This window comes from Elephas maximus, chromosome 3, assembly GCF_024166365.1.
Source record: "Elephas maximus indicus isolate mEleMax1 chromosome 3, mEleMax1 primary haplotype, whole genome shotgun sequence".
Taxonomy (NCBI): domain Eukaryota; kingdom Metazoa; phylum Chordata; class Mammalia; order Proboscidea; family Elephantidae; genus Elephas; species Elephas maximus.
The window spans coordinates 215,131,809-215,156,319 of record NC_064821.1 but is presented as its reverse complement, the minus strand read 5'-3'; the positions used below and the strand labels follow the sequence as shown (position 1 = coordinate 215,156,319).

At 47.4% G+C, this 24,511-nt stretch overlaps 2 protein-coding genes across 8 annotated transcripts in view; one reads left to right on the top strand and one right to left on the bottom strand.

The window, feature by feature from the left end:
* NME7 (NME/NM23 family member 7) overlaps positions 1–24,511 on the bottom strand; it is a 498,467-nt gene that overhangs the window by 125,110 nt on the left and 348,846 nt on the right. The gene's annotated exons all lie outside the window — the stretch shown is intronic.
* On the top strand, positions 1,534–24,488 carry ATP1B1 (ATPase Na+/K+ transporting subunit beta 1). The gene is made up of 6 exons (XM_049881311.1): positions 1,534–2,102; positions 6,405–6,533; positions 17,621–17,776; positions 19,433–19,617; positions 22,406–22,486; positions 23,665–24,488. The coding sequence occupies exons 1-6, from the start codon at positions 2,006–2,008 to the stop codon at positions 23,926–23,928; spliced, it is 912 nt and encodes a 303-aa protein (XP_049737268.1). The 5' UTR covers positions 1,534–2,005; the 3' UTR covers positions 23,929–24,488.

Below are 24,511 nucleotides of genomic sequence, written 5' to 3'. Positions count from 1 at the left end.
GTGTCCTTCCCAGTGACCTGTCCTGCTGGAAATTCCTCCATGAGGAAACCTGTGCTGACGGGAGCAGGGGCATCAAATCTGCAGGTGTGGCCTCTGCCTGCAGGTCTCCTACCACCGACTCGGGCTCTTCCAACATAAACAGGGCAGAGGCTAAGCAGGGGTGGCTTTGGTTCTCTGCACTGGGTTCTCACCATGCACATGACAGGGTCCTGCAGCTTTGCCCACGTCTGGCCTGGCCCTTGAGAAGGGTTGGTGGGAGAGAGCTCATTCTTAGCAGTGCAAGGTTGACCTTGGGCCTGCAGCTTAACCTTGGGGACAGAGGTGTGGCCTGGAGTAACAACCGTCCTGTACAGGCTAATTCCTAGATATGGGGCTGGGAAATCCCCTTTTCCCAGGAAGGGTCACCTTGCCCCTTCTGTGGTGACTGCAGAGGAACCCCTCGTTTTCTGCTGTGTCATTGCTCTGACCGGCTTGTGTGAAGCCGCTCAGGGGCTAGCTGCAGGGGGATGAAACCAAGCAGTCTGGTTTATCAGCAACAACGGATAAAGGATGGAAAAGGGGACTGCGTGACTACGACGGCCGTGGGACTTCTTGCCACATGAGTTAGGGCTCCCCAAAGGCCCTTTTGCTCCCGGGGTTTCACAGCAGAATGAAGTGGTTGATACCCAAAAAGGGGCATAAAAGCCTACCAAGGAGAACACCAGCGGTCGGCCCGGCACCGAGGAGAGCCCTCAGTGGCTGGGTCACGTGCAGACGTTGTCGCCCGGGGTCTAGGCTGACGCGAGCTGCCACGCAGTGCGACCGGTCTCCGATGGGAGGATTCACTGGCGCTGCACTGCCTCCTACAGCGCCTACCCTTCCCAAGGCTCGCACCGGGTGGGAGGGCGAAGTCTCAGGGTTGGGCAGCCGTCCTGCTCGCGGTGGTTCAGGTCGCCCACGAGGAGCAAGGGCAGGCGATCAGGAGGCGGGCCTGCCGGTCGGGCTGGCCTGGAACGACGGGGAGGGCTGGAACTGCAACCGCAGCGGGGGAGCGCCGAGGGCGGCAGGTGCAGCAGCCGAGCGGCGGGGCGGAGTCGGCAGAGTCCCGACTCGCGGGCGTCCCGGAGTGACCTTCCCCACCCGCCAGGGCCTCAGAGGGCTGGACCCGCCGCAGAGGGAGGCCGGGAGCGCGGGCGCGGGCGGGCGGGGCTGCACCAGGACAGGCGCCCCGGGTCCCCGGCGTCCGCGCGGCGGGCCGCTGTGCCAGAGCGGGCCCTAGGCGACTCGGCTGCAGGCCCGGCAGCGCGGAAGCGGCGGTCGGCGCCGGCGGCGGGGCGGGGGCGCGCGGGCCGGTGCGCGCTCCTCGCCGGCCCCCGCGCCCCCGTCCACCGCCCCCCCCCCGGCGGCCCTTTGTGCCGGCCCCGCGCCCGCCCTTCGGGCCTCGGCCCCGCCCCCCGCGGCGGCGATTGGCCATCCGGGCCGCTGGCGGGCGGGGCCCCGGGCCGCCGCGGCGCGGTATATAGTAAAGGCAAGGCGTGCGTCCTCAGCCTAGTCCTCGGCTCGCGGCGGGCGCGCGTGGCGGGCCTGCGGCCGCTCAGTCCGTCCTTCCCTCCTTCTCCTGCCTCCGGCCTCTCACCGCAGAGGTCACAGGAGGCGGAGGCCGAGCACGCGTCCCTAGGGGCAGCGGGAGCCGCAGCTGCGGGTTCGCGGAGCCCCCGAGCCCCCAGAGCGTGAGGAGCGCGTGGCGCACCAAAGAGAGCCGGGCGAGCGGCCGTGCGCCCACCAATCGGTGCGGGCTCGGAACCGCCCAGCCGCGCCGTCCCTCCCTCCGCCCCCGCCGCTCCCCGCCTCCGCCGCTGCCTCGGCGCCTCCGCCGCGCGTCTCGCACTCCACCAGCCGCAGCCGCAGCGGCCGGCACAGCCTGGGAGAGCCGGGCCGGGGACGCGACCGGCCGCCGGAGAGGACGCGCGGACGCTCGCCGCAGCCACCCACCCTCAGCCCCCGTGGCAGCTGCTGACCCGCCACCATGGCCCGGGGAAAAGCCAAGGAGGAGGGGAGCTGGAAGAAATTCATCTGGAACTCGGAGAAGAAGGAGTTTTTGGGCAGGACCGGCGGCAGTTGGTGTAAGTGCGGGGTCCGCAGCCCTCACCCCCGCGCCTTGCTCTCTCGGGCGGCGCAGCCATCCTTGCGCAGGGTCTGCGGGCCGCTCCGCAGCCGTCGCGCCGGCGGGGCTGCGTGGGTCGCGCCGGCCTCGGCTGGTTATCCCGTGAGGAATGCAGAGCCCCCAGGATGGGGCCGGAGCACGCCAGGCAGAAGGTCAAAGATACTGTACCGGTCTTGTTTTAGTAATGTGCGGTTCATTCTGTCGAGCGTCCTTTGAGCCCTTCCCTCCTGGGAATGGTCAGGCTCTGGGAGACCAGGTATTATCTCGCCCTGTAGTCATGCCCCTAAGCTTAAAAAATGGGGCTTGGGGTGTGAGAGAAACTCGTGCGGTAATCGGATCTGATGTAGGCGGGCTTGTGTGTGTAGCATCTTCTAGTCTACATATGTACTCCAGAAGAGGGCGAGGAGGGGGCAGGAATCCATCCACACTGCAGTATTTCATAGCGATGGCCAGTCTCCCCTGGTGACCTCTGCAGGCGGCACCACAGCCAGAAATTGCCGTGGAAGCTCCACGTCAGGACACCGTTTCTGAGCCCCGGCCCCCAGACATGACAAAGTTTGGTGGTTTTCCACGTCTACACAGGCAGTAGCTTGGGTTGATTATCGTGGAGGGTTAGTCTAAGACATAAATGCCACAAAGGCAGAAGCAGCTCATTTTACGGGATTCTGTGCAGCCTTGGGTGCAGCCTGTTGCTTGGCTGGACGGACGTTTTTTCCCGTTGAAAACGAGGTACCTTACTTGTTTTCCACCGCCTGCACTGGAAAGAGTGGCATGTTCATTTGGAAAAGGTCATTTTGAAGGGCAGAGTTGTAGGCAATCTGTAAGAGCGTGACTGCGGAAGAAAGGAGGAAGCTCCCCCCACTGCATCACTGCCCCCCCCCCCCCGTATCATCACCACCATCGCTGTCATCTCCACTAGCACCACCACTAGCCACAGGGAGCCCTGCGTAGGGGCTGCTACAGTCTTCCTGGCTGGGAAGGTCTGGGAACCGGCAGAATGAGTCAGGGAAAAGGGTGCTTAGCTGACATTTTGAAATGGAAGAAAGAAGCTAGAATATATATATATATATATTTTTTTATAAGAAAAAAAAATGCAGCTTGTGAGTCTTGACTGAAAAGTAAAGGGTTAATACTGCATCACACTTCAAGGTTAGTCAAGGTGAGGCCTTATTCCAAGGTGTTACTGGGAGGCATGGGCTTCCCAGAGCCACCAGAAATGTAGATCTTGAAGGCAATGGCTTTTAGCTTTATTTTATTTTGGGGAGACTATATTCTTCAATGGAATTGTTGCCATAGTTCCTCAGGCACAAAGATAAGCTGTGTGTGTTTTCTCAATGTTGAGGGGAAAGCCTACAGAACTGCCTGGTTAAAGCAAAACTGGATAGGATGGACGGCTCCTGTCAAGGCCATCTCCTAGCAACTCCCTGTAACTTGAGCAAGGCCTGGGAGGTGCACTGCGGATCAGGCACATTTCTTTGTCGGGCCTTCCCTCCCTGCTGGTCTGACCCCAGCAGTGCCACTGGGGGCATGGGCTGCATTTACGCCAGACCCCTTGTGAAATTTGCCCTCTAGTGTTTACCTCTTAAAATAGCTTCCTTTCCTTATTCCAATTCCATGCTTTTTAGAACAACATTAACTTTAGAGAGTAAGGAAGTATAGAATGCCTTCTTTAGGCTGACATGAACAGGGCAGCACCTCCATGTGAGAGAGTGTCTTGATACCACATCCAGCAGGGTATTGATAAAACTGATGTATGCGCTTAGACACCAGGACGAGGGTGTGCTTGTCTTGTCTCATCGTCACTGCCATTTTCCAAGATGCAGGTGCTGGGCTGAAAATTCAATTTTTGTTCTGCGCCAATATGTCTGTTCCCTCTGGCAATGTGAGAAATGCCAGAGCCTCTCTCGGGCAGAGAAAGCTGCAGCAATTGCTACTCACATGGAGAAAATGGAGCCCTGGTGGAGCAGTGGTTAAGAGTTCAGCTGCTAACCAAAAGGTTGGTAGTTCGAATCTACCAGCCGCTCCTTGGAAACCCTATGGGGCGGTTCTACTCTGTCCTATAGGGTCACTGTAAGTCAGAATTGACTCCATGACAAGGGGTTAACTGATTTATGGAGAAAATACACCTTTTCTAGAAAGCACGGGGCCCAACGTGGGTGCCCTTGGGACCAGGGCAGGATGCCCTTGGCTCCGTTTTGCTTCTAGGTCGATTTTCACCAAGATGGAGGCAGGAGACATGCTTGTTATCTGCTGGAGGGGTCATAGCACACAAGTCACTGGAGCCACCCACCTTTATACTAAGTTAATACAGGCATTGGTGGGGTTTTTGATGTTTACAACTGGGCCCAGGTGCTAGTTTCTTCATCTGCCCATGACCCTTTGAAGGGCACTATTTTTTTTAACTAAAAAAGAAAAATTGCTTAAAAAAGAAAAATCTGCCAAAGGGTGTCCCCCAAGGTGCCTGGCGCCCTGTGGCTCAGAGCACCCACTGCACAGCCCCTGCCAGCCCCACCTGCTCCTCCTTCAGGTGACCTCACAGCAGTAACCGGGGAGACGTTGCTCACTAGTGTCTCTGAGCAGAGGAGGCTACGTGTTCGAGGCTGATCCTTGTGCTCGCACCATGACCTGTTTCTCTGTTTGCATTTTACATTGTAGCCTTGATTATGTACCTTCTTACGTGGTTAGAGTAAGGTATCCAGAGTCCAGGGGATGAAAACAAAAATGCTACATTTTGTAGAAGGGGTAAACGTGGTTAAGCTCAGTGCCCTCAGGTGAGTTAGGGGCAACATGAAAAAGGAAGGAAACATGAACCCAGGCTGTAATAGCGCCCTTGCTGACGGTTAAACCAACTCCCACACCTCTGAGAACATCCCCTGGAAAAATACCCAGTTCTCCTGACATCACAGGCAGCAGGGTGCAGAATGCAGCACTTAACCCTTGTTCTGCTAGGAGGGAGGAACTGAGTTGGGTAGCTGTGGTTCGGGGTTATACAGCCTTTTCATCCTTCCTTATCTTTGGTTTCTTTGGCTTTTTTCTTATTCTTTTCTTTTGATAGAGGAGGAAAAGGATATGACTAAGCAATTTGATATAGTTTTATGTGTGCTTTACTTGTTTAAACAGCTCTTATAACATGATTTCCCCAGAACTATGTATTGGCTGATAGGAGAGTTGGGTTGTTTAAACCTATGGGGAAGGCAGTATGGCTAATCCCGCAATTGCGTACCTGCCCTGACTCCTATGACATGCACACCTTTCGGTAACACAGTCGTCCTGTGGCTTTCCCCACGGACCCGGCGATTTGATGTTGGAGGTCTGGAGCTTTTTAGGAGTGACGCAGGGCTCCATGTGCAGTCCTGTTTCTAGCTCAACCTTGCGGATCACTGGCTCCCACTTGTGCCTGCACAGCGAGCGGAGTTGTTTGGCTGGCACCAGCCTGCACGGCGATGCCTAGTACGGCCCGTTACTGTGCGGCTCACCGGGGAGATAATCCTTGTAAACCAGTAACTGATAGCCTCACTCCAGTCTGTGTGCTGGGTGTTTTGTTGGAGTTTTTGTTTTACTTTTGCAGCTTTCTGCCTCTGTTTCATTACCTGTGGGGGAATCCAGCCAGTCATTACTCAGATTCCACAATTAGCTGCCATTTTTACTATAGGATTTCTTCTTCCCCTCATCCTGTTCTCTGAGGGAAAAGTCTGTGCTTAGTCGACAGCCCACATCGCAGGTGGGGTGAGAGCACCTCGGTTTCTCGGCACTCGTTGCCCTTTCACAGCCTGAAAACTCGCCGGCATTTGAGTGTTTGGAGAAGCACCAGAGCCTGGATTGTCGTATTTAAATGTCAAGGGATAAGCAAGCAAGGAAAATATATGTCTCTGAGGGAACGTGTCATCATATTTGAAATGTGTTGTGTAAGCACCCAAAAACTGCTCTAGATTTTATTAGTGAGCTCCTTGAATGTGATTTTTAATTTAGGGAATACAACTATTTGTCTCCTATGAAGAATTTTAATTCTAGGTGAACATCCGTCTTGCCTGTACCTCCCCCGACAGACACTATGATGGAGACCTGTCCCTCCCCCCCAAACCAGGTGCCTACCCCACTGTCGCCAGGACTGAGTCGCACCCTCTTGATCAGTGTTGGAGAAGGAAGCTGTGGGAAAAGCAGGTTGGAGGGGAAGCCAGGAAGTCGCTCACTCTGGGCCGCCCAGGCTTTTCATTCTGAGCACGTGACGGCATCACAGCCCCTGTCTCTGTTCTCCTTGCAGTTAAGATCCTTCTCTTCTACGTAATATTCTATGGCTGCTTGGCTGGCATCTTCATTGGAACCATCCAGGTGATGCTGCTCACCATCAGTGACTTCAGGCCCACCTATCAGGACCGAGTGGCCCCACCAGGTAAAATGAACCCAAATAAGTTCAGTTCTTCCAGAGGTAAAATGGGCATTTCTTTCTTGGTGGAGAAGATGTCTTTTGAAAACTGTTGTGTGATTTAGATTGAAATGAGCCCTGAGGAGAAAGTGGGAACTCCCCGCTCTAGCAGCTAGATCTCGTACCTGGGGCTGCAGACATCTTCTGACAGCTCTAGAAGGAGGGGTAAGGGCCCTGGTCCTTGGCCCAGTCTGCTGTCACCAGCTGTGTGACTGCCAGCAAACCCCCTCTGGGGAGGGCTCAGTCTCCTCGGGGCAGTGGGGGTGGGTCATGGAAGGGCCTTTCCAGCGTTAACACACAGTTTTCACTTTTGTAAAGGAAATGTGACTCAGAGAAATCCTGTAAAAAAATCCACTGTGGCTCCTCTTGTAAGAAAACAAAAACAAGAAAACCAAACCCTTTGCTGTCAAGTCGATTCCAACTCATAGCGATCCTATAGGACAGAGTAAGAACTGCCCCATAGAGTTTCCAAAGAGTGCCTGGTGGATTCAAACTGCTGACCTTAGCAGCCGTAGCTCTTAACCAGTACGCCACCAGGGCTTCCCCTCTTATAAAAGGCTGACTTATTTTTATGGGTGATGAGAAGCTCTGAAATGGCCGACTGCTCACCAGGAAAGGAGCTAGGGCCTCAGGGTTTGGTTCTCCCGCGCTATTGATTTTCAGTTTGACCTTGAATGAAGTCACTCATTTCCTTCTCAGTGTTTATATCCGTTTGTTTAATAGGAGTCTTATTTACCTACTTTCTGCACCTGCTTGGCATTGAATGAACTGTCTACTTTAGCTTTGGAAAACTAGGTTAACAAAAAGGTTGTCAGAGAATACTGTAAAATGCCATGAGTCCCCTGCTGTGACTTTTGGGTGGAGTGGCCTGCACTGTGCTCACAGCTGTGTGTGTCCACACCTGTCACTAAACCCCAGGGAAGGCCTGCTGCTGGTGGGCCTGGAGCTGACAGGAAAAGTTGGGAGCAACAGCACACATGATTTTACTCTCTGGGTCTTCTAAAATTCATTGTCCAGAGGACTTAGGGAAAGAGGAAGTGTCATATAACTTCCGGGTTCTCACAGTACAAGTGACCTTGAGGCTCCTGCTGGAATGTGTCAATGATTTGTCCCCTCTCCACTTTCCCTGGGCAACGGTTTAGTAACAGCTGTATTTAGGGGACATTCTTGAGGCCGTCTGCATAGCACTGAGCAGCCTGGATCAAGTACTGCTGCCTGTCACAGACACGTCACTCCTCTTTTCATGGGGTGGGAGAGACTCACAGGAGAAAGTTGTTCAAAACACGGGGGTGGCAAATGCTGTCTTTTAGCCCCAAGTCAAGTAGTGCTCTGCTGTAAGAGGAAGACCCTGAATGTTTCCAGATAGTTTAGTTTAGATCCCAGGAATTTTGGAAGTGGAAGAAGAAAATGCGTAAGTATATAAAATGACAAACCTGCTTAAAAATCCCGTTTTCAGCGATCATTTCCCAAAAGAAGTGGGTTTGTGGAAGTGAAAGGCATCCTGATGTGCTTGTAGAAACTGGAACCATGAATGAGCACAGTCTGCTGGCTTGTGTGACCACAGAGACAGTGCGTCTGCTCACTCCCTCTTCTGCTATTTAAATTTGTGTAGCCTTTTTTGTTGTTGTTGTTATTACAAGCTATTCTTTAATCATGGTGCTATTTTACAACAATTCTTATACCTGCAGCCAAAAATGACCACAAAATCAAACATTTCCTTAACTTCCTAGATTAAAAAAAAAAGTCCTGACTGCATAAACTTTGGGGTCTCAGCCTTTATTAAAATGGACAGTTTTCTTCATGTTCTTTTTAAAAAATAAATAGCCAGCATACTGGGTCTTTTAAATAAGGACTTGCCAGTGACCTTGCCCGTGAAATCCCCTGGCTGAGGTGCTCAGCCCCTCAATGGCTCTCTTTCCTTGCCTTTCTTCAGTCCATTGCCGAAAGACAAGTTCTTTGCACCTATATTTAGTGCCCTGGCAGCAGTTGGACTGGCCTGACAAACACTCACATCTCCAGAGGAATGCTGGGGGCTCATCTTGGAAATATGCATTCCTGTCCTTTGGTCTGAGTCACAGGAAGAGTACTTCCTGAGCCCTCCATCTTCCCCGTCTGGGCTCTTTATGATTTCTGTCTTGTCTTCATTTCCCCCACCCAGCCACCTTGCCTGGGGTTCTTTGTGCCTTTACTAAGAGGAAGGACATTTGTTTGAAAGTGATGGTTACATTCACTCAGAGAGGACGTGGGCCGAGGAGTGTGGCTGTTGGGCTGCCCCTGAAGCGCTGGATGGATGGACGGAAGGACAGACAGACAGCTGCTATCCTGTGTGTCAGAGTAGAACTCTGCGCTCCGCAGGGCTTTCAGTGGCCGCTTTTTCGGAAGCAGATCTCCAGGAACTTCTGCAGAGGCACCTGTGAACAGACACAGCCCTCTAGTCTCTGAGGCCCCCCTAACTGGACCCTCTTCTCTTGACATCTTTTGGAGCAAATCTTAAGAATTTGTATTTTTCACAGGTGGTAATGACTGTTCCTTGAGCATCTAGACTGGATAGATGTGTGGAAGAACACTGACAGGTTTCAGCTTTAGTACCTCAAGCCTCTGTTCTCATGACTGTTTAAGAGAGGGGAAGTCATACATTTAAGTCAGACGAGACTAGCAAGCGTGAAAGACTCGCACAGAAGGAGTTACTAATGCTACTCTGTGGCCTGGATACAGATCTGGCCAGACTGGGTTTTGACTGCCCTTTACACACGGGAACATTTGGTAATTAGATCTCCTAAACAACATGTATGAATGTGGCCAGATATGCAGTGCGGTTGGGTCTGTATACCTAGAATATTGCATAAGCTGATAGGCTAGACCTGAAAGCCCCAGAGAAAGGACTAAACCACAAAATGCAAGTGAAATTAAAGAGAAATGGGTAAAGTGGGCGTTTTCTTGCCCTCGAGCCTTGTGGCTGCTAGTGAGTCTGATGTTCTCAACAACCGTTGTTGCCGTGGGGGTGGGAATGCTATGTGGAAAGGCGCAGGGCTAGAGCCCCAGCTGAAACGTTAGCTGAGCCACATGATACATTGCTATTTTTGTAGGTCAAAAAAAAAAAAAAAAGGTCAAAGTGGTTGATAATTAGCAATTTCATATTGCCTTGCCTAAATATCAGAGCAGCCCCTGAGTTCCTAAGACATAGAGCCTCACGATAAATTTACCCTGAAAAAGCAGATTCGGGACTTGGGATTTAGACACAATCTCTATCACTCTACACACTACCCAGCCTCACTAAGTCTGTTTTCTCATCTGTAGGTGGGAATAATACCGTGAGTGTTAAATGAGATGGTAAATATGTATGAAGTGAGTACTGCTTTATAGTGCAACACTAATGGCACTAAACAAAGACCAGCTGAGAGCCACTCTGCCCTTCTAGTGGCAGAGCTTTCTTCTCTGGGCACAGGATTCGTCTTTGCTGGCTGCGGGCTGTGAGCTGTGGGGCATGGCAGGAGTGTTTCGTACACTGGAATTTTCACAGAGCCGATAGACCCTTAGCTTTCATGGAACAGGTTTGAGAGTAGTAACCGTAGATGACATTGTATCGGCTCTATAGTCTCTTCTCTTTAAAATAGTCCTGTTGGGTTAGCCCCTGCCGAGCTTTGTGCCACCGGAGTCTCCCGTTAAAGGCCTGCAGAAGTGGTCGGCGGTCATGTCTTCTCCTGCTGTGGGAGCTGAGAGGCGCTGCGGGCAGCTCTGCTGGGGAGGGCTGAGGAGAACTGCACACGTGCACATGCCGGCTTCCCAGGCCCTGCCCCTTTGACTCTTGCTGCTTGCCTGGTGGTGTCATGGAAAAGTCTGGTCTCCTCACACCTGCTGCTGCCCTCACCCCCCGTGGCCCATTTAGCAACAGTGGGATGATGTGAAGGTCACTGTGTGTCAACAGGTGGGTCCAGGCTAGATTCCCCACTGACTTACTTCCTACTACACAGGTATGAATGTACACTCCTGTTCTTCCTCTTGAGATTGTGGATGACTTTTTGTTCTGCTTTAAAGATGGCTCAGTGCTGTCAGAACTCATTTTAAAAGGGTCCTATTCTTGCCATAATGCCTGTTGGAGACCAAAGTCAGGGCAGGAGGGGAGGGTGCGGTAAGGTCACAGACCAGGCTGCACGACCAGCAGCCTCAGTCTCAGCTTGATCGTGAAAGGGGGGAAGTATCTTGTCTTGAAATTCATTAGCTTACAAGCCATTGCAATTCATATCCCAACCTGATTAAGGAAAGTGCTTGAGAATCCTTATATCAATTTTACAAACAGCTTATTTTTTCAAACTATGTCACATTTCACTCAAATTTCGGAGGGGGAAATTAAAAACATTTAGCAATGGTTAAGTGCTCAACTATTAACTGAAAAGATGGTGATTCGAACCCACCCAGAGGTGTCTGAGAAGACAAGCCTGGTTGGTGATCGGCTTCCGAAAGGCTACAGCCTTGAAAACCCTACGGAGCAGTTCCAGTCTGCACATATGGTCACCATGAGTGGGAATGGGCTCAACAGTAGCTAACAATAATAAACATACTAAGGAGGAACTGCTTTTCAAGGTGCTGATAAGGTGATTTTCTGCTATTTCCAAGTGGAATCCGTAGATTTGTAATCCAGCAGCTGAGTTGATGCATATAAAGATGCTCCCTAGGCTGTGGAGAGACTGGGACACTTACACACTGCTGGTGGGAAGGTAAAATGGTACAACCACTTTGGAAATCGATTTGGTGTTTCCTTAAAAAGCTAGAAATAGAACTACCATACGATCCAGCAGTACCACGCCTTGGAACATGTCCTAGAGAAATAAGAACCTTTACAAGAACAGATATATGCACACCCATGTCCATTGCAGCACTGTTTACAATAGCAAAAAGATGGAAGCAATCTAGGTGCCCATCAGTGGATGAATGGATAAATAAATTATGGTATATTCACACAATGGAATACGACACATCGATAAAGAACAGTGATGAATCCGTGAGACATCTCATAACGTGGGTGAATCTGGAAGGCATTATGCTGAGTGAAATTAGTCGCAAAAGGACATATTGTATGAAACCATTATTATAAGAACTCAAGAAAAGGTTTAAACACAGAAGAAAACATTCTTTGATGGTTACAAGGGTGTGGAGGGAAGGAGAGGGGAGTTCACTAGATGGTAGACAAGAATTAGGTGAAGGGAAGGACGATACACAATACAGTGAAAGTCAACAAAACTGGACTAAACCAAAAGCTAGGAAGTTTCCTGAATACAACCAAACACTTCAAGTCACAGAGTAGCAGGGGCGGGGATCTGGGAACCATGGTTTCAGGGGACATCTGGGTCAATGGGCTTAACAAGGTTTATTAAGAAAATGCTCTGCATCCCACTTTGGTGAGTGGTGTCTGGGGTCTTAAAAAGCTAGCGAACAGCCATCTAAGATGCATTCATTGGTCCCACCCCTACCTGGAACAAAGGAGAATGAAGAACATCAGAGACACAGGAAAATATTAGCCCAAGAGACAGAAAGGGCCACATAAACCAGAGACTCTATCAGCCTGAGACCAGAAGAACTAGATGGTGCCCGGCTACCACCAATGATCACTCTGACAGGGGACATAACAGAGTCCCTGATGGAGCAGGAGAAAAGTGGGATACAGAACTCAAATTCACGGAAAAAGACCAGACTTATGGTCTGACAGACTGGAGGAACCCTGGAAGATACGGACCCCGGACTCTCTGTTAACCCAGAACTAAAACCATTCCTAATGCCAACTCTTCAGACAACGATACGACATAAAGTGATACTTGTGAGGAGTATGCTTCTTAGTTCAAGTAGATAGTTGAGACTAAATGGGCAGTTCCTGTCCGGAGGCGAGATGAGAAGGCAGAAAGGGACAGGAGCTGATTGAATGGACATGGGAAATTGGGGTGGAAAGGAGGAGCGTGCTGTCACATTATAGAGAGAGCAACTAGAGTCACATAACAATGTGTAAATTTTTGTATGAGAAACTAACTTGAGCTATATACACTTTCACATAAAGCACAATAAAAACAAAACAATAGTCCTGACTGCCTCTTACTTTATTCTCCTCCCACCTACAGGTGGATCCTTCCAACCCATTTTGAGAGTTTGGGGCTGTGGATGAGCTAGCAGAGGTGGCGGTTAGGATTTCCAGAAGTTACTGCCCAGCTACGTGGTTTGGTAAAGGACTTGGGGTGGAGAGCTCCCATGTTCTTATTCCTGGCTATGCCCTGTTTGGCTTCAACAACTCACCTATCCATGGTGCTATTTTTTATTTCTAAAGACTAGGACACAACTGCTGACTTGTCTCTTGGGACTGCTGGTAGCCTAATGAATAGTTTAAAAATGTCCTCGAAGCACAGGAAAAAGAATCTTAGTTTATGTACTCATTCCAGATATGCAGAGGTATCTGATAACTAGGACTAGGTAACCAGTCAGTGGGAGTAATGGTGGAAAGAAAAAAGCTGGATGGCTGAAGCTTCACTCAAGACACCGCTGACTCCCCCCGGGAGTCTGTCATGGGGGATGGTGGAAAGGGCATCAGCCTCAGGGACTCTACTGTTGTATAATAAGATGGACTTGGGCTGCCTGACATCTGTGGTTGCCCAGGGCTCTCATTCTAGTCATCTCGTGACGTGTGAGTCCATCTGACACGAGACTAGAGAGAAAGCTGGGAGATGAAAGGGAATAGGGATGTGTTATCCAGTGGCCTCCAAACAGAAAAGTATTCCTTTTCCCACGTAGATGCATGAAGAGACCTCAACAAACATCCTGTATAATGTAGTGTCTTATTTCTGGATATTCATCTCTGAGCAAATGTTTAGGTTTTGTACCTAGACAGGTCAATTACATTTATGTGTATCTGTTCTTCAGTTTGGCCTTGAACAAACACGCATAATGACGAGTGCAAGGATGTGGCTATTTGTTTATAATTTCCCTTTTAAAGATGGTACCTTTTTTTTAATTGTATGGGGAACAAGCACAATTATGAACTCTACAAAATGTCAAAGAGAAGTCCCTGTGAAATGATACGTTCTTTTAGAGATAGATAAACTCTTCCTCTGCCCACCAGGGAAAGAATACGCAACTACAGGGAAAGTGACTCAGGGTGGCTCCGTAAATGAAACAGCGGCCTTCAGCCAGAGCGCAGGCATCCAGTGTAGACAGGCGGGAAGCCCCTGTACACGAGGCCTCTCAGACACCCACATGGCTCAGAGAAAGACCAGCTCACCTGTCTTTCAAAGCCTTTTCCAAGGGGCAGGTTCTCAGGTATCTGGGAGGGTGTAGATGTGACCTGAAGGCGGTAAGGACGGGCACTGACTCCTTGCTCATCCCAGCATCTGAGTCAAGGGCTGGGCTTTTGAATCAGGTGAGTCAAGGGCAACAGCTTCCAGAAAGCACAGCACTGAAGCACCTTTTTTCCTGTACCCTTCTTGTGTTTTGTTATGTGAATTGATACTAATCCTGTAGATGCAAAAATAAACAGAACCCAGAGATGTCTTAGGTTTTACAGAGTGATACTTCAAGGGGAAAAAAAAACCTAAGTAGACATACGTGAATGGGTATGCGTGAATATCATACTCCCCCAATTTTTTACAATTGGCAATTGTCAGCTTCATGGGATGTGGAGGCATGTGGTGTGCATGCGCTGGGTGCGTGGCTCCATTTACAGGCGCTCTGCCCCCATGCCCTTCCCAGTCATCTGGTCATGCTCCTGGAGGGCTCCATGGAACATGGTGCCTATTTACAGTGCTTGGTCTGATGGCTCATCAGATGTGTTACATGACAGGTACAAGCAGCTGCACTTTGGGATTCAGATGAGTGACTGTTACAAGGTTAAAATTGCTGCCCTCTAGTTTAAATACTTCAAACCCACAAGTAGATTAAGGAATTGAAGACTTGGTACAATATATACCTACTTGGAAACGGAACAGGTCTTTCCTAGTGAAAAGCTTCTTTTTCTCTTCCCCTTTCCTCCTCTTGCTATGAATATCTACTAAAGCCAACGATTTGAGTTTTCTCCTTGTTTCTCAAGAGATATGGGACTTAGGAAACACAAATGTATCTCTAAAAAGCAAGTGTGAAACCAAAGGTTTTTTTTTTTTAACTGCAAGTCTTAAGTTGGCATACTTATTAAAAAACAAATACTAAATTTAATTGGTTTAAAAAGTTATAAAAAAAAAAAAACCCAGTGCTGTCGAGTTGATTCCGACTCATAACGACCCTATAGTTGTATAAAATATAAATTTTATTTCACACATCTAAATTATTCCATCCTTTTAGATAGCTTTATTAAATAAGTAGTTTAAGGCAATGGGCATATCAGAGTAAAGCTGTATGGAGCTCAGCATGGTTGGTGTCCATTGAAGTTCAGAAGACTCCAGAGGCAAAAGGGTAGATGTGTTTCCTGGAATAGAATTTGAAAGCACAGGCCAGCGATTGGGTGTTCTGCTGTCTTTGGCCCCTGGGAGTTACCACTGCAAACAAAGCTTAGCCTTGTCCAAAGTTATAATTTTAACACGAAGGAGTGGGCACTGTGGAGAAGGGCAAGCTGAGAGTGTCGAGTCGAGTGTGAAAAGGCTAACGAAGACCCTCGTCAGCAGGGGGGACTTGTGTGGCCCTTGGAGAGTGCCGTATTTGAGGAATTTGTGTGAGGACTCAATTAAGTTGCCGAATTCAATCCCATTGCTTCCCATTTCTTCTTTCCATTAGTCTGATAACTGTAAATGTAAAGTCAGTGAGTGAGACGCCAGATCTCATTCCAGGCTCGTTTGCATTTTGTTTTTGCTGTATCACCCATCCTGCTGATTGGCCACAGCTTGCAAGGTTTTTAGTCATCACGTTGTCGTCCAGTCAGCCAGATGGCAGCAGTTCTTCTCACCTTCTCCACTTTCCTGGAAGTTAGGTGGAACCTCCCCGTGGCTTCCAGCAGCTGACCGCCTTGCTCTCTTCCCTCATCTGCTGATCCAGCACTCGCCTGCCTCCTGCTTCCCAGGCCTCTTCTCAGTGCATTTCTGCCCTGCACCTTAACATCCTGCCCAATTCAAAGGGAATTTGCTTCTGAACTCTGGCTGCCTCTGCAGTTTCTTCCGGTGGCCCTTCAGGTTGGAAAGATCCTTCAAGGCTCCATTTCCTCTTGACCTGAGGATTATTCTAGGAAAATACGTTGTCCTCCTGAGTTCTGTTAAGAATGATCTGTTGGGAGGCCTTTAGACCTGTGTGCGCACCTCCCTCAGGTCCAGGCAAACCAGCTTGACTTAAATGCCTCGCTTACAACTCAAACCAGGAATGACTGTCCTCTGTCTAGCCAGCCTTCCCTTTTTAGAGGGAAGCCCTATTTTCCATTGCTACCTCAGGCATGGAATGTCGTAGGGAGCTTCTGCTCACTTGGCGTGTCTTCATTTCCGTCCTCCCGTCCTCTAGGAGTGGTGAGTGTCTGAGGCAGGCAGTCTGGAGCTAGGTGGAGGGTTGTCCATGACACACAGATTTAGGAGTGACATTAAGAACCATTTTTAAAAGGCTGATGTGGAACCTGAGGAATTCAGGGGGGAAAAAGCCGTCAGCAGTGATGGAAATGAATCTAAGCGGAAGTAGAATTTGCTCATGAAAAATCTTCAGTTCAAAATAAAGGTGTGACTTGGAGAAGCTGCCCTGAACAGCCCTCTGAGTTGGTCCCTGTCACTGTCTAACTCCTGAACTTCAGAGCCATCCTCAACCACTAAAACCAAACAAGACAGCCATTTAGTCTGGCCCCCAGGGAAGCCTGGTTCTCAGGCCCCGCTTCCTCACTTCCACCTTAATTGTGTTGTCTTCACGTCTGCATTGCTGTTGCCACTCAGATTCCAGTTCCCTAGAGTTGTGGTTCTCAAACATGGTGCTTGGGCATTTTTGGGGGCTTGTTGTTAAGCATCTTACTGAGGCCCATCCTTAGAGGTCATGATTTGGTAGGTCTGGGTGGAGCCTTTGAGGCGGCATGTTTAACAGATCCCCTCCATGAAGGTCATGGAGGGGCTTTGCTAGCCTCTGGGGTGGTAGAGGGAGGCCAAGGTGGAGTCATCAATTAAGGATTGTGCTGATGAGCCAATTTTAGCAAATACAGATTAACTGGGCAGCTTCTGTTTGTATTTTAGATGAGCAGGAACACTTACTACATGTATTAAATGTATGCCCCATGCAATATTTGGGACATACTTAAACATTTGTTTATCTGAAATGTTGTCAGGCAACCCCAGACTGGATGTAAGTCTGACAGACTCTCTAGCCATGGTGTGCTGTGTGGTGTTCTTCAAATAGCCATCTAGAAGTCTTGCGATGGTGGAGGCTTTTGAAAATTAAAGAATCTCATCCCAAAGCAGACATCCATTTAGTTCTGGCCTAGGTGGTACCTGACGTGCTCAGAACAGCCACTTAAAACTCGTGGGTTGGAAAGCAGGAGTGGTAACTGCACACGTGTCTCAGATCCCGCAGCTTGGGTCAAATCACCCACCAGGGTATGAAAGGAATGTCTCCGTGAGTCCCGGTGAGTCTCTCGTTTGCAATGGCCATGGAACTCCTTCATTAGAAGGGGCACTCAAGTCTGCTGCTCGAGGCTCACATGCAGCTGGGGAGCGGGGGTGGGGGAAGACCAGCGGCCCAGAAAGCTGGCTAGCGGTGTATGTTTTCGGGTGTGTACGTGGGCGTACTGCACTCCTGGATTGTAATTCTGGTTCCACCATTTGCTCTGGGACCCTGGGCCAGGCACTTACCCTTTCTGTGCAGACTGTTTTCATCCGTAAAATGGAGGCAATGCCTATCACGAAGTGTTGCTGTACAAATAAAATATTAAGGCGTAGTCATCAGTACTTAGGTATTTAATCCAAGTGCCAGCGTGATTTCCCGAGGGAAGCGAGGATCTCACCCGTTCTTTTAAGCAGGTGCGAACAGCACAGGTGAGTTTTGCGTGTGGAGAGTGAGCTTCTGAATTGTCCGGGTTGACTGACTTCCCACTAATGATTTTCTCTGCCTTCCTAACTCTCTGCCTGCTCTAGGGTTAACACAGCTTCCTCAGATCCAAAAGACTGAAATTTCCTTTCGACCCTTGGACCCCAAGAGCTACGAGGCGTACGTGCTGAACATAGTCAGGTTCCTGGAGAAGTACAAAGATTCGGCCCAGAAGGACGAAATGATATTTGAAGACTGTGGCAGTAAGTGGACTCATTGTAGATATTTGTGATTGGTTTTCTTTTCCTTTAATTCTTGTATCCCCTTTTTATTTGTTTTTTAATGATTGAGAGATACTCCTGGAGTAATGGAAAGATTGAATTCTGGCCATATTGGGAAGACACTTTCTGTTTTCTAAGTAAGGACTCCTGTGGCTTATATGCAATGAAGGAAACAATGTAGCCTCAAGTATATTATTATTAACTGCATTTGAAATGTGTCTTGCTTTAAAAGCAGACACCGTTGCTTTTTACTACGCAAACCCAGAGACCACAGTTACAGTTTGGGTTCACTTATACCCTCTGCCCAAATTCTGTCTACAGAAGGGTCTTTTCCCCTAAGGATGACCCTTTAGTGTAAATCAGCTGTAACCACAGTGATGTCAGTCAGGGCACACGTTATAGACCCTGCCTCGTTTAGATAACGAAACGTGTATTAGGCAGCTGCGCATTTCAGATGCGGAAGCGACTGAGGAAGGGTAAAGAGTGGCTCTTAGCTGCATTAAGTCATTGACATGAACACAGAATCTCCTTGTTACCTGCAGTGTGAGTTACCCAGCCCATGTTCTCATACCTACCAAAAAAAAGGTATTTCCCTGAGTTACTAGGTGGTATTCTGACTCGATTCAGGCATTACCATCTTGTTATTTATGTGGTAGACTATTGCTTGGTCATAATATGCAGTTGTCATTTTTAAGATATTTTGGGAAAAAAAAAGAAATATTTCACTGAATTTCTTTCATTGGAATTTAAATGAGGTTTCATCTTACTTTGCGGAATTCAAAGGTCTGTTTGGTAACCAGGGTTAATCACATCATAGGTAATGGATTAAATTGAGTACTTTACCATTTGAAGGGAAATCAGTTAATTTGTGAACTTACAACATACACAGATTATGGCGTTTGCATCAATTTCCTTTAAAGCCTACATTCACTGATTGTTTCTCTGGCTTGGTACGAGGCATAACGCAAAAATGCTGCACTGAGATTTTTCAGTTGCATAAATGCTTATAAGAATTCAGACCTTTAAAAGGCAGAAGAAACTCAAATCAACAAATAAAATCTGAGTGGTGGTTAAAAGAAAAAAACAATTGTTTCTCTTTCTCCTTATTGTCTAACATGGCAGCTAGGGACACAGCTCCAGATAAATTCTGACCAAAAAATGTCCAATTCTGAAAATTAATGACAATCCTTTTAATGTGTGTTTTAATTATGTCACTGTTGCTGAGCTGAGCTGGTGTTGACCTGTATAAATGCGGCTACTCATGAACAGGGATCCAGTTTTCTGTCTTCTAACTAGCTGAGTGATCCATTATTTAAAGGAAGGGAAATAGCAACATGCTGACCGTCAAGTGCTGTGGAGTGTGGTGTGGGATCACTTACCAAAAAAAAAAAATTTTTTTTTTTTTTTTTTTAACCAAAGGAAGGGAAAACTGCTCTTGGTAAAATACCGTTTTAACGTCAGTGAAGAGACTAGAGATGACTTGTTCGAAATCCCTGCTTAATTCAGACGACGCATTGAGCACAGAACAGCACTGTCTTAAAATAGGCCATAGTCACAAGGAAGACAGCTCTTAGCCTTCTTCCAGTGGTGCCAAGGAAATTGCTGGTACAATGTAAACCCGGTGTTTGCATTTTTCAGACGTGCCCAGCGACATCAAAGAACGAGGCGAATATAACAACGAGCGTGGGGAGCGCAAAGTCTGCAGGTTCAGGCTGGAGTGGCTGGGAAATTGCTCAGGAATAAATGATGAGTCTTTTGGCTACAAAGAGGGCAAACCGTGTATCATTATCAAGCTCAACCGAGTTCTGGGCTTCAAACCTAAGGCAAGTAGTAGTTTAAATCATAAAGTTTCAATGAGCTATTCACGTTTTAGATGAAGTACTGTAAAATCAGAAGTTGAACTTTGATGATCATACTGTTGGCTTTGGGTATTATCGCACCTGATAATGAGGAAATGTTATGTGAACAAACTCACTTCTTCCCTTCTGAAATCTGGCTCTTTTGTTCACTAATTTTCTATGAAATGCTATTCATTCAACGCTTGTCACCCGTGAATATTTTCAAAAGAAAACTAATGTAGAGATACTAAGTTTTAGAAAAATATTCCTTGCTTGTTACCTGAAGGATGTGTCAAAGTTCCTTTCCTGCCACCAGAGACAAAAACAGACGGGTGGCTGGATGGTCCCTGGCTGGCTTGATGGGTCTCCTGGTGAAATCAGTGTACCTTTCAGCAGGATTTTAACCTTCTGTCCATGTAGATTAGGACATGATGAGAGGAAAATTATGAGAGCCATTCTGTCATACTTGTATTTGGTATTCCCATTGGTAGGGAGCACTTCACCGAGATTAATCAGCTTTGCATTAATAATAAAATGATGATTTAGCAATGAGAGGGAATTGGCGTGGCGTAGCCAAAAACTGATCCTAATCTCCGCTCTCTGAATCCCTCACTTTTGACGTTCCTCTTCGTAGGCTTTCCGTGATATTTGATGTGCTCACAGAGGTGTTCAGCCTGCCGTGGTTCATATCTGTCCCCACACCTATAGCCATTTTCCCTTGTGATGAATTCAGCTACTCTTTTTTCCCCAGTTCTTTCTTTTTTTGGTCTCTGTTGGTTATTTATTGCCACTTTCTAATTCCTCATCCAGCCCAATTCCCAACACTTTGTCACTGTCAGAGTTTATAGTGCTCTGCCATCTTACTTTATGTGCTTAGTTAGTTCCTCACTGTCTGAGGAGAGATTCTGGCAACTTTTTTTCTTTTTTAATAAAAAAATATTTTCTTTTGATATTTTTAAAGATAAATATGTTGCTGGCAGAAAGTTCCAAAAGAATCAAATCTGCACATTCTCTTATACTGCAAAACAAAGCATAGTGCCAAAGTATCAGTTGGTTACTGACGTAGAGAGCTGTCCACTTCATCTGGCTTTGAATAGGCTCTGTGTCAGTTACATCTCGCGTCAGGACTCGCGGGCCTCTCTGATGTGAGCAAGCAAGTGGCTGTCTTCGGTGGTATGTTTTTCACACTTCCGAGGTGGTTTCAAGCTAGGGATCTAGGAGAAGAGGCTCCATGTACTTGACTAAAGCAGTAATTTTCAAACCGTACTCTGTGGGTCTCTTCAGTTGGGTTTGTCCCTTGCCACACCCTTCATTTAGGGCAATGCCTCTTTTACCTGTTTTACATCCTGTCAGAACTGGAAGCTCTCCTTCAGTGGCAGCACTCTTCTGGATCTTCAAAAAACAAACAAAAAAAAAGCCTGCCTTGGCTTGAGAGAAAAGGATGGCATCATTTATTCATGGCTCAGGAGTATTGTAGCGAAAAAACATCACAAAGTTTTTAGTAAAGCAAAAAGAAAGTTTTATTTGGCCTATACTCAAAAAGGCAAAAGTTGGTAGCAGACAAGCATGCTGTCAGAACTAACGTCTGACCAAGTCCAAGGAAATATTACAGAACAGACTAAAGTAGGAAAATGGACAAGCACGCTGCCACAGCCACGGCTGCCCGAGTCCGAGGAATATTACAGAATAGGCGAGAGCGGGAACACGGACAAGCACGCTGCCACAGCCACGGCTGCCCGAGTCCGAGGAATATTACAGAATAGGCGAGAGCGGGAACACGGACAAGCACGCTGCCACAGCCACGGCTGCCCGAGTCCGAGGAATATTACAGAATAGGCGAGAGCGGGAACACGGACAAGCACGCTGCCACAGCCACGGCTGCCCGAGTCCGAGGAATATTACAGAATAGGCGAGAGCGGGAACACGGACAAGCACGCTGCCACAGCCACGGCTGCCCGAGTCCAACTTGAACGTTACAGGATCATAAGTATATATTAACATTACAAATGGGCAAAACCATTCAAAGTTTCACCTTTCCACAGAGTAGCTCCTACATTTTGAATTGTCTATCTTAATAATCATTGATTGGTACCGTTTTCAGTATAGTCAGGAGGGTCTTCATTGGTCCAATAAATTCTCCATTCGCTAAATGCTAACAGAAAAAGATAAGTGGAAAGTCTTTTGTGTTCCCTTTGATGATTTATTTCCCTAAAAGATATTTTCTGAGATTATCCTAGCTATTGTCTCCATACCTCAGGGTCCAGTTGATGTGTCCCTGTCAGCCCTTGTGAGCCCAACTCCAGCTGGGTCACATTTTCTGCTCAAGGACAGTGAATAATGATTCCAGTATTTTCTAAATCAGAAGGAAAGCCCAAGTTTTATAAAAACAAATGCCAGTCAACTTTCTCATCCAATTATTATTAATCAGTGAGTATTGTTTCTGGGTTACCTCCTCGTTTTTCGGTGTCCTTGAGTAAAGCTTATAATGGGTTACCATTGTAAGTTCCATTTAGTACTGCAATGTAGCATAATTGTAGTGGTCACGACACTTGGACACTTACTTTCATTTCATGGAAATCATAAATGTCACCGTCCCTAGATTGGTGAAAGGGAGTCATTCATTCTGCTATCCTGAAGGGGTGTGTCAGTTGATTCTGTGACCAATGTGTACTTGTTTGGGCTACAAACTGGTTTTATTTTTCATTCTACAGATTTATAATCTAGAAATAAATAAATGTACTTACGTACTGACCAATGTGGCTTTTATTTTTAGCCTCCCAAGAATGACTCAATGGAAGCTTACCCAATGATGAAGTATAGTCCTTATGTCCTGCCTGTTCAGTGTACTGGCAAGGTAAGAAGACATTTAGGGTTACTGAAGTGGGCAGGAAGGGGGCATGGGAGGAGGGGAGAACAGGGAAGATTGTAAATGGGAGGCAAATGTGAATATAGGAAACAGTGCTTCCAGGTGTTAGTGGAGTTGTAGCTACACTACAGAGATTTCTTAAAGGACAGAAATATGCAGTAAAAATAAACTCATGTCAGACATGCTCTTCTGTCCATAAAAGTTTCTCCACTGAAGCAAGAAACTGAAACATCTGATTTTAATCAATTGAAACTATTGGTTTATACAACTGAGAGGTAAACTAGCTCACAGAAGTGCTTCTTTGGCCTACCCCGTGTGTTAAAAATTGGGGCCAAGATTATTTTAAATTGACAATTTCACACAAAAATTTGTGGTTTTGGCTCTTCTTTAAGAAAAATTCAAAGATTAGGGTAGCATCAGCACCCTACCCCCTTTTAGATTTAAAAACCTGGTCCCTGATGGATTGTGTAGAGAGAGATGACAGAAGAAAGGATCACTCCAGCCAGTCCTATTTCGTGCCGACATCAAGAAAGGAAATGGATACAAGAAAATGAGAGGCAAATAGTTAAACCTTTGGAGAAAATATCACTGGAAATATCTACTAGCCCTGGTGGCACACTGGTTAAGAGCTTGGCTCCTAACCAAAAGGTCAGCAGTTCAAATCCACCAGCTGCTCCTTGGAAACCCTATGGGGCAGTTCTACTCTGCCCTATAGGGTTGCTGTGAGTTGGAACTGACTCAGTGGCAATGGGGTCGGCAATGGGGGACCAAGACCTAGGAACAAAAAATAAAACTGACACGGAACATTGGCCCTGTTCCTAGAGGGTGTGTGGCTTAGAGGAATGTTTAGTTGGCACTTGCCTCAGTTTACCCATTTGTATGATGAGAACAGCCTCCTTTTAGGACCATTTCTCAAGACTGCTCTGGGTTACATACACTGAGCATATTTCCGCTCATGTCAGATACCACTTCCGTGTGTTCTGGTAGTTAATGTTCCCCTGCTTCTGGAAGAGGTCTGAGCTACGCCTGTCCGAGGATGACTGTATGTTCCCTGTAGTTTGCAAGCTGTGCTCTGTGGGGTTGAGAGTCATGTTTGTATTTGTATGTGAGTGCAAGTAGTGAACTATGACGTCAGCAACTGAAATCCATTTCACTCTGCTTTTTAGCGAGATGAAGATAAGGAAAAAATTGGAAATGTGGAGTACTTTGGACTAGGCGGCTACCCTGGTTTTCCTCTGCAGTATTATCCCTACTATGGCAAACTCCTGCAGCCCAAGTACCTGCAGCCCCTGCTAGCCGTGCAGTTCACCAACCTCACTGTGGACACTGAAATTCGCATAGAGTGTAAGGCCTATGGGGAGAACATCGGGTACAGTGAGAAAGACCGTTTTCAGGGACGCTTTGACGTGAAAATTGAAGTTAAGAGCTGATCACAAGCACAAATCTTTCCCATTAGCCATTTAAAAAGTTAAAAAAAGATACAAAAACAAAAAACCTACTAGTCTTGAACAAACTGTCATACGTATGGGACCTACACTTATCTCTATGCTTTACACTAGCTTTCTGCATTTAATAGGTTAGAATGTAAATTTAAAGTCTAGCAATAGCAACAACATATTTATTCTACTGTAAATGACAAAAGAAGAAATTGAGCCTTGGGACGTGCCCATTTTTACTGTAAATTATGATTCCCTAACTGACGTGTAGTGAGCAGTGTTTCTGGCCCCTAAGTATTGCCGCCTTGTGTATTTGATTTAGTGTACAGTACTATAGGTGCATACTCCGGTCATTCTTCAAGCCATGTTTTATCGTATCTGTTTTCTACTTGATGTGAGCAAGGTTTGCTGTCCAAGGTGTAAATATTCAACGGGAATAAAACTGGCATGGTAACTGTATTTTTCTTTTTTTAGTTTGGCTCTTTCAAAGATAATGGCCATCAATGAGCATTTTTAACACACTCCATAGTCTTTTTCCTGTGGTGTTAGGTCTTACTTTTTTCCTGGGGCTGGGGGG

Excerpts from the sequence above, each read along its gene's own strand:
- ATP1B1 (XM_049881311.1), top strand. The coding sequence starts at position 2,006 with ATGGCCCGGGGAAAAGCCAAGGAGGAGGGGAGCTGGAAGAAATTCATC. Across the intron at positions 6,534-17,620 it reads GGACCGAGTGGCCCCACCAG|GGTTAACACAGCTTCCTCAG; the intron begins GTAAAATGAACC and ends TGCCTGCTCTAG. Across the intron at positions 22,487-23,664 it reads CTGTTCAGTGTACTGGCAAG|CGAGATGAAGATAAGGAAAA; the intron begins GTAAGAAGACAT and ends TCTGCTTTTTAG.